Source organism: Babylonia areolata, chromosome 14, assembly GCF_041734735.1.
Source record: "Babylonia areolata isolate BAREFJ2019XMU chromosome 14, ASM4173473v1, whole genome shotgun sequence".
Lineage (NCBI taxonomy): Eukaryota > Metazoa > Mollusca > Gastropoda > Neogastropoda > Buccinidae > Babylonia > Babylonia areolata.
In genome coordinates this window covers 4,217,576-4,227,575 of record NC_134889.1, presented here as the reverse complement: position 1 = coordinate 4,227,575, position 10,000 = coordinate 4,217,576, and the positions used below count along the sequence as shown (strand labels likewise).

At 45.6% G+C, this 10,000-nt stretch overlaps 1 protein-coding gene across 1 annotated transcript in view; it reads left to right on the top strand.

Moving 5' to 3' along the window:
- The window catches only part of LOC143289415 (uncharacterized), a 19,885-nt gene that overhangs the window by 3,775 nt on the left and 6,110 nt on the right, over nt 1-10,000 (top strand). Inside the window, exons 2-6 of the mRNA XM_076598379.1 lie at nt 3,080-3,318; nt 3,983-4,184; nt 5,066-5,258; nt 8,241-8,375; nt 9,994-10,000. The exon at nt 9,994-10,000 is cut by the window's right edge and continues 280 nt beyond it. Coding sequence (XP_076454494.1) covers nt 3,133-3,318; nt 3,983-4,184; nt 5,066-5,258; nt 8,241-8,375; nt 9,994-10,000 — 723 coding nt within the window. The 5' untranslated portion in view covers nt 3,080-3,132. The remainder of the gene's footprint in view (nt 1-3,079; nt 3,319-3,982; nt 4,185-5,065; nt 5,259-8,240; nt 8,376-9,993) is intronic.

Genomic DNA, 10,000 nt, shown 5'->3' with positions numbered 1-10,000 from the left:
GCCAGTTCATTTACTTATTGAAAAATCGCAAGGGTTCGTTTTGACAGATTTTTTTTTTTTTTTTTTTTTTTTTTTTAATCTAGATGTTTGTATCTTCATAGGCCAAGGAACGGCAGATAACTTCGTCTTTTTCTTACTTTTTTTTATTTTATTTTTTTATCCTGGGTCCAAACTGTGTGGGGGTGGTTTTTTTTGGGTTTTTTTTTTTGAAGGCTTGTGACGTTACAATTCACGTGAACACAGAATGTGTCAGCTCACGGCTCGTTTCATCTGTTTGAATCCACGGAAGATAAGACTTCTGTCCAAACAGGCTGAGTGGATTACATTTCTGCTCACGAACTCTGAGTGCATTTACAAGACACGAAGACAAGACAGAACAAGAAGACAAAACAAGAAGACAAGACAAGACAAGAGGACAAAACAAGGCAAGACAAGACATGAAGACAAGACAAGACAGGAAGACAAGACAAGGCAAGAGGACAAGCCAAGAGGACGACAGGAAGACAAGACAAGACAGGAAGACAAGACAAGGCAAGAGGACAAGACAGGAAGACAAGACAGGAAGACAAGACAAGGCAAGAGGACAAGACATGAAGATAAGACAAGACATGAAGACAAGACAAGGCAAGAGGACAAGACAGGAAGACAAGACAGGAAGACAAGACAAGGCAAGAGGACAAGACAGGAGGACAAGACAAGACAGGAGGACAAGACAGGAAGACAAGGCAAGACAAGACAAGACAGGAAGACAAGACAGGAAGACAAGGCAAGACAAGGCAAGACAGGAGGACAAGACAAGACAGGAAGACAAGACAGGAGGACAAGACAAGACAAGAAGACAAGACAGGGAGACAAGACAAGACAGGAGGACAAGACAAGACAAGAAGACAAGACAGGGAGACAAGGCAAGACAGGAGGACAAGACAAGACAGGAAGACAAGACAAGACAAAAAGACAAGACAGGGAGACAAGACAGGGAGACAAGACAGGAAGACAAGATAGGGAGACAAGACAGGGAGACAAGACAGGAAGACAAGACAGGGAGACAAGACAGGGAGACAAGACAAGACAGGAAGACAAGACAGGGAGACAAGACAAGACAAGACAGGGAGACAAGACAGGGAGACAAGACAAGACAGGAAGACAAGATAGGAAGACAAGATAGGAAGACAAGACAAGACAGGAAGACAAGACAAGACAGGAAGACAAGATAGGAAGACAAGACAGGAAGACAAGGCAAGACAAGGCAAGACAAGACAGGGAGACAAGACAGGGAGACAAGACAAGACAGGGAGACAAGACAAGATAGGAAGACAAGACAGGAAGACAAGACAAGACAGGAAGACAAGACAAGACAGGGAGACAAGACAGGGAGACAAGACAGGGAGACAAGACAAGACAGGAAGACAAGACAAGACAGGAAGACAAGACAAGACAGGGAGACAAGACAGGGAGACAAGACAGGGAGACAAGACAAGACAGGAAGACAAGACAGGGAGACAAGACAAGACAGGGAGACAAGACAAGACAGGGAGACAAGACAAGACCAGACAGGAAGACAAGACAAGACAGGGAGACAAGACAAGACAGGAAGACAAGACAAGACAGGAAGACAAGACAGGAAGACAAGACAAGACAGGAAGACAAGACAGGAAGACAAGAAGACAAGACAAGAAGACAAAACAAGAAGACAAAACAAGCAAGAAGACATAAGAAGAAGACAAGACAAAACAAGACAAGGACAAGACAATAAGACAAAACAAGACAAGGAAAGGACAAGACAAGACAAAAAGACAAGACAAGACGAAACAAGGCAAGAAGACAAAACAAGACAAGGGCAGGAAGACAAGGCAAGACAAGACAAGACAGAACAAAAAGACAAGACAAGACAAAACAAGAAGACAGGACAGGACAAGACAAGACAACAAGACGACAAAACAACAAGACAAGACAATTCATGTTCATTTCAGGTAAAGCCCCGAGTGGGTCGGGTTTAAAGAGAACACGAAGTATTACATGAAAGCAACACAAATCAGAAAAACACGAGTGGCAAGGGGCTGACGATCCATTCACAATGGCCACATCAATCGATCGGGAACAGAGATGTATTCAAGATACAGAAAAAATAACAACTTCTTCTTCTTCTGCGTTCACTCGTATGTACACGAGTGGGCTTTTACGTGTATGACCGTTTTTACCCCGCCATGTAGGCAGCCATACTCCGTTTTCGGGGGGGGGGGGTGCATGTTGGTTATGTTCTTGTTTCCATAACCCACCGAACGCTGACATGGATTACAGGATCTTTAACGTGCGTATTTGATGTTCTGCTTGCATATACACACGAAGGGGGTTCAGGCACTAGCAGGTCTGCACATATGTTGATTGTCAACATAATGTATAATATAGTATTGTTTACGTCACTCACACATGATGTAAACAGAACTGGTGTTATCTATCTCCTGAATGTAGATAAATAAAACAAGAAGATTTTGTCAAATTCGTCCACTCATAGAGATGTACTTTTGTTTGTCGAATCAATCACAATGTATCCATAACAACTTCAAGGGAAATGAATATCAAACCAGTCAACAGACGTTTGTTTCTACTCACTAAATAATTAATAGTTGTGACGGGCGCAATAGCCGAGTGGTTATAGCGTTGGACTTTCAATCTGAGGGTCCCGGGTTCGAATCACGGTGACGGCGCCTGGTGGGTAAAGGGTGGAGATTTTTCCGATCTCCCAGGTCAACGCATGTGCAGACCTGCTTAGTGCCTGAACCCCCTTCTTGTGTATACGCAAGCAGAAGATCAAATACACACGTAAAAGATCCTGTAATCCATGTCAGCGATCGGTGGGTTGTGGAAACAAGAACAAACCCAGCATGCACACCCCCGAAAACGGAATATGGCTGCCTACATGGCGGGGTAAAAACGGTCAAACACGTAAAATCCTACCCGTGTACATAAAAAATTATGAGTTAACATGGGAGTTGCAACCCACGAACGAAGAAGAAGAAGAGGAATATGGATTTAATATAAAATAAATAAATAAATAAATAAATAAACAACTTTGTTTCAGTGAGCAAAAGCAGCTTTTGTCTCTGCTCCTTTTGATCACAACACGCACGCGCAATGGATAGAAACAGCATGCTCCGTTACCACGCCCTCTACCAGAGGTCATGGACAGGCAAGCCACGTGACGCAGCCAGAAAGTCATCACGTGACGTGACGTCATCGCTCTGCAGCCAATCAGACTCCGGTTCTTTCGGGTCAAAGAAAACGGGGTTTTCCAGGCTGAGCAAACGAAATCCTAGCCAGGTAAGCTACTCTGGGCATACTGAAAGGCTTCTGTTGAACAAATGCGAATAAGAAAATAGGTACCGAGACAAAAGTATAAGCACGAAAAAAAATTTTATTTTCAAATTCAATTCCCATTAAAAATTTTAAAAGAAAAACAGAGTAATTATAAAGTATTTCAAATCAATACCACCCACACACACACGACCACCCACCCACCCACCCACCCACACACACACACACACACACACACACACACACACACACACACACACACACGAGAAAAACACAAAGAAGACGTGTAAATGTACACAATGCGGACAAAGAGAATAGTTTGAGAAAATACATACTCAAAGCAGATAATTATGATACACACGGAATGAATGCTTTGGCGACAGAAGGGGCACACACACACACACACACACACACACACACACACACACACACACACACACACACACACACACACACACATTCGTCTAATATCACTTCAAGTGGAAAGACGTTAAACTGAAGACGAATACACACGTACACAAGCGCGCTTGCGATTTCACAACAAAAAACTCTTTCATATTCATTCCGCCCCCCACCCCCACCCCCCCCCCCCCGCCCCCCCCCCCCCCCCCCCACACACACACACACACAAACCCTCAACCCCATCTACCCCACCCCCCTGCCCACACAGGACAGATCACAGAGCAGCTCACCCTGCCGCTCACAGAACGACTCCTGGGCCACCACACCCAGGCGAGAAGCCTCTCAAACTTCCAGGCTTCCCGTACGTGTGACCATGGACCCCCTGAGCTCTCGCAGGACCCAGCGCCTCGGTCGGAGACGCCCTTGGTCCGAAAAAGCGCCTGAGCTGTCGTCCCGCTCGGACGAATTCGGTGAGGATCATCATCATCATCACCACCACCACCACCACCACCACCGTCATCATCCCCACCATCACCATCATCATTATCACCATCTTCATAACCACCACCATCATCATCATCACCATCATCACCACCATCACCATGAATATCAGCATCATCATCATCATCATCATCACCACCATCACCATGATCATCAGCATCATCATCATCATCATCATCACCGTCATCATCACCACCATCACCATCATCATTATCACCATCTTCATAACCACCACCATCATCATCATCACCATCATCACCACCATCACCATGAATATCATCATCATCATCATCATCACCATCATCATCACCACCACCATCACCATCATCATCATCACCATCATCATCACCACCACCATCACCATCATCATCATCATCATCATCATCACCACCACCATCACCATCATCATTATCACCATCTTCATAACCACCACCATATTCATTATCACCATCATCACCACCATCACCATGAATATCATCATCATCATCACCATCATCATCATCACCATCATCATCACCACCACCATCACCATCATCATTATCACCATCTTCATAACCACCACCATCATCATCATCATCATCATCATCATCATCATCATCATCACCGTCATCATCATCACCATCATCAACACCATCACCACGATCATCAGCATCATCATCGGCATCATCATCATCAGCATCACCACCATCTTCATCACCACCACCACCATCACCATCATCATCACCATCACCATCATCATCACCATCATCAGTGTACTACTGGGTTTCATTCCCGCAGAACACAACATCGTCATCATCATCATCATCATCACCATGACCCATCAGTATACTATTTTGCTTTATCTTACCAGAACTTGTGTACGAGGCACTCATTCCAAATAAGGAGTGGGCGGAGTATAGGAGCCGTCAGTTCGTGACCAATCCGCGCTACGGACAGCTGTACGAAGTTCGAAGAGAGAAGCCACGCCCCCCACGCCGTGAAAAGCCCCAGTATCATTGGCTGTGGGAGAACGAGTTCCGCCTATGGTGTCTCGAGAAGACCACGTGAGTTGCCTGCCTGTCAATAGACCGCTGGAGAGTTCCGCGGCCATCTTGGATCTTGCGCATGCGCGTCTAACTTTTACTCGAAATTTTCGAGTCAGTATGATTATCGCTGTTTTGATTAGCCATTCTGCAAACTGGTGTGAATTAGTCGTACTTGCTGTACCCCTTTCAGAAGGGGCCACGGCCAATACTGATTAAGCTTTCTGAGTTCGGGTCAGACTAGTTCAGACTGATGCTCCTGTGCCATTGGACGTCTTCTTCTTCTTCTTCTGCGTTCACTCGTATGCACAAGAGTGGGCTTTTACGTGTATGACCGTTTTTACCCCGCCATGTAGCAGCCATACTCCGTTTTCGGGGGTGTGCATGCTGGGTATGTTCTTGTTTCCATAACCCACCGAACGTTGACATGGATTACAGGATCTTTAACGTGCGTATTTGATCTTCTGCTTGCATATACACCCGAAGGGGGTTCAGGCACTAGCAGGTCTGCACATATGTTGACCTGGGAGATCGTAAAATTCTCCACCCTTTACCCACCAGGCGCCGTCACCGTGATTCGAACCCGGGACCCTCAGATTGAAAGTCCAACGCTTTAAGCACTCGGCTATTGCGCCCGTCGCCATTGGATGTCAAGTGTCAATGAAACAAAATGTTCCAAACTCCGCGCATGCGCGTGCGGAGTATTCCATACGGCAAACTTAATAATAGTAACAGTAATGATGATAATAATGATAATAATGACAATCATAATGATAATGATAGTGAGTGAGTGAGTTTTAACCTATTTTGCGTTTCGCCCTTAAGGTCAAGTTGTTCGTGACCGTGGTCTAATCCATCAGAGGTGGATGTGGTAGAGGCGCTGGTCCTGTGGTCCTTGATAGTGAGTGAGTGAGTTTTAACCTATTTTGCGTTTCGCCCTTAAGGTCAAGTTGTTCGTGACCGTGGTCTAATCCATCAGAGGTGGATGTGGTAGAGGCGCTGGTCCTGTGGTCCTGCGAGAGGGGGAGGGGGTGGAGGGGGGGATGAGGAGGGGGGTGGGGGCATAGTTCTGGCTGCTGGTTCGAGGGACGGGTCCGCGCTGTGTTCTAGCCGCTGACGTGCTGGAGGTGTCGGTGTTTGCGGTATGATGGTGGTGATGGTCCTCGCTGTGTTCTAGCCGCTGACGTGCTGGAGATGTTGGTGTTTGCAGTATGATGGTGGTTCTCGCTGTGTTCTAGCCGCTGACGTGCTGGAGGTGTCGGTGTTTGCTGTATGATGGTGGTCCGCGCTGTGGCCTGGCTGTGCTCGGGTGGGGGGGGGGGAATCAAGTTAATAATAATGATAATAATAATAATAATAGGAAGGCTTATATAGCGCGACACCCCCACCTCAGCTAGGGCCCACCGCGCTATACAATGAAATACACAATGTTGAGAATAAGTGACCTAAAAGTATGCACAAATAAATCAACGCAGGCAATATGACAGCCAAACTGAACACATCACGTTTATCATAGTCAAAACATACGCTAATTAACCAGGCAACATAACAATAACGCACACGCACACACACACACACACACACGCACACGCACACACACACGCACACACACACACACACACGCACACACACACACACACACACACGCACACACACACACACACACACACACACACACACGCACACACACACACGCACACACACACACACACACACACACACACGCACACACACACACACACACACACACACACACACACAATCACGAGTACGTACGAATCAACATAAAGAGTAACCACAGTGACCAATATAGATTGTTGACACTTTTGAGACTTCTCCTTGGGCCCCCTCCCACCCCCACCCCCCTCCCCTGCTTTCCAGGGATGGGTACCTCCCATAAGTGAGTCACCTGAGCTTTGTGTCAAAGTTCAATATGAATGTAGTTAATATATAATTATCTTATAGCCATCGGCAGTTTTTGGGGGGTTGTTTTTTTCTTTTCTGTTTTTTCACCCCATCCTATGTTAATGTTTTGCATTTGTATTTGTATTTCTTTTTATCACAACAGATTTCTCTGTGTGAAATTCGGGCTGTTCTTCCCAGAGGGAGAGCATGTCGCTACACTACAGCGCCACCCATTTTTTTGTATTTTTTCCTGCGTGCAGTTTTATTTGTTTTTTTCCTATCGCAGTGGATTTTTCTACAGAATTTTGCCAGGAACAACCCTTTTGTTGCCGTGGGTTCTTTTACGTGTGCTAAGTGCATGCTGCACACGGGACCTCGGTTTATCGTCTCATCCGAAAGACTAGCGTCCAAGCCACCACTCAAGGTCTAGTGGAGGGGGAGAAAATATCGGCGGCTGAGCCGTGATTCGAACCAGCGCGCTCAGATTCTCTCGCTTCCTAGGCGGACGCGTTACCTCTAGGCCATCACTCCACGTACGAACCTAAAGCATTGGCTTGTAAGGCCTGAGTTTGGTTTATGCCAAGATTAGGCATCTGCTTATTAAATTTGTGATTTATTGTTTGATTGTTTTATTTATTCATTCATTTATTTCTCTGTTACATTTTTGTTTGTTTGTTTGTTTCAGCAGCTAAGGTGTATCAGTTTCAGTTTCAGTAGCTCAAGGAGGCGTCACTGCGTTCGGACAAAACCATATACGCTACACCACATCTGCCAAGCAGATACCTGACCAGCAGCGTAACCCAACGCGCTGAGGTGTAGCGTTTATGGATCAGTGCAGTCTGCACGTTTTGACAACTTCAGACTGAGACCGAACGTGAAACTGTTTTGTTTGTATGTCTGTGTCGCCATTTTTTTTTTTTTTTTCATCTGAACTTCCGCTATCAGAACTAATCTCTGTGTGTGTGTGTGTGTGTGTGTGTGTGTGTGTGTGTGTGTGTGTGTTTTGTGGTTGTTGTTTGTTTGTTTTTTCTTTCTTTCTTTCTTTCTTTTTTTTTTTTTTTTTTTTTTTTCCTTTTTTTCCCTTGTCTCACCTCACAGTCCCAGGAAAGACACACCTGCGGGGTTGCCGTCGAGCGGAGCGGTGAGCGAGGTGAATAGGAACCACGTGATCAGGGGCAGACCACCGCGCCCTCTGCCGGCCAGCCACCACAGACCTCACGCCGATCTCTTCGCGTGAGTAGTAGTACTAAACTACTCCGCACACCGCGCTGAACTTCCGCCCCTTCGCCTTCTCAACACCGGCAAACTTCCTTTTTCCGTCATCATGTCGGCAGGGCTGTTTTGCCTACACACTCATGTCCGTTTTGCCTACACACTCATATTCGTTTTGCCTACAAAGTGATATTCGTTTTGCCTACTCACTAATCAGTAATATTTGTTTTGCCTGCTCGTTTTGCCTACATAATCATATTGGTTTTGCCTACTCGTTTTGCCTACACACTCATATTCGTTTTGCCTACTTATTTTGCCTACACACTTATATTCGTTTTGCCTACAAACTCATCTTCGTTTTGCCCACACACTCATCTTCATTTTGCCTACAAACTCATCTTCGTTTTGCCTACACACTCACATTCGTTTTGCCTACTCGTTTCGCATCTCCGTTTTGCCTACAAACTCATCTTCGTTTTGCCAACAAACTCATCTTCGTTTTGCCTACATACTCATATTCGTTTTGCCTTCAGACTCATATTCGTTTTGCCTACACACTCATCTTTTTTTTGCCTACACATTCATCTCCGTTTTGCCTACAAACTCATCTTCGTTTTGCCTACACACTCATCTTCGTTTGGCCTACAAACTCATCTTCGTTTTGCCTACAAACTCATCTTCGTTTTGCCCACACACCCATATTCCTTTTGCCTATTCGTTTCGCCTCTAGACTCACATTCGTTTTGCCTACACACATATTCGTTTTGCATCTTCGTTTTGCCTACACAATCATAATCGTTTTACCTACACACTCATATCCGGTTCGCCTACATACACACACACACACACACACACACACACACACACACACACACACACACACACACAGAGGTTGGAAAAAAAAGTATTAAGTATTAGAAAAAAAAAAAGAAAAGAAAAAAGGACACACAAACAAATAGTGAAACTCATCAGAAAAGTCGTTTGTGGAACATTTATCACAGATTCTTTGGTTTCTAGGTAAATTGTCGAAGCGCCGACGATTAATTATCAGGCAAAGCATCATTGGTTGTTCTCAACTTAACTTACTGGACCACACAGTTATCTGGTAACAGATAACAGTCAAGTTAGCTTCTTGACCAAAGTCTGGCTTAACTGTCCTGTGATTAACATACATCGTATCATTACCTGTACGTAATGGAGTGATGGCCTAGAGGTAACACGTCCGCCAAGGAAGCGAGAGAATCTGAGCGCGCTGGTTCGAATCTATTCACGGCTCAGCCGCCGATATTTTCTCCCCCTCCACTAGACCTTGAGTGGTAATCTGGACGCTAGTCATTCGGATGAGACGATAAACCGAGGTTCCGTGTGCAGCATGCACGTAGCGCACGTAAAAGAACCCACGGCAACAAAAGGGTTGTTCCTGGCAAATTTCTGTAGAAAAATCCACTTCGATAGGAAAAAGAAATAAAACTGCGCGCTGGAAAACACACACACACACACACACACACACACACACACACACACACACACACACAAAAGGGTGGCGCTGTAGTGTAGCGACGCGCTCTCCCTGGCCGGGAGAGCAGCCCGTGAGTTAACAGCTGATCTTCTCAACATCAACAACCACCACCACCACCAGGGCCTAC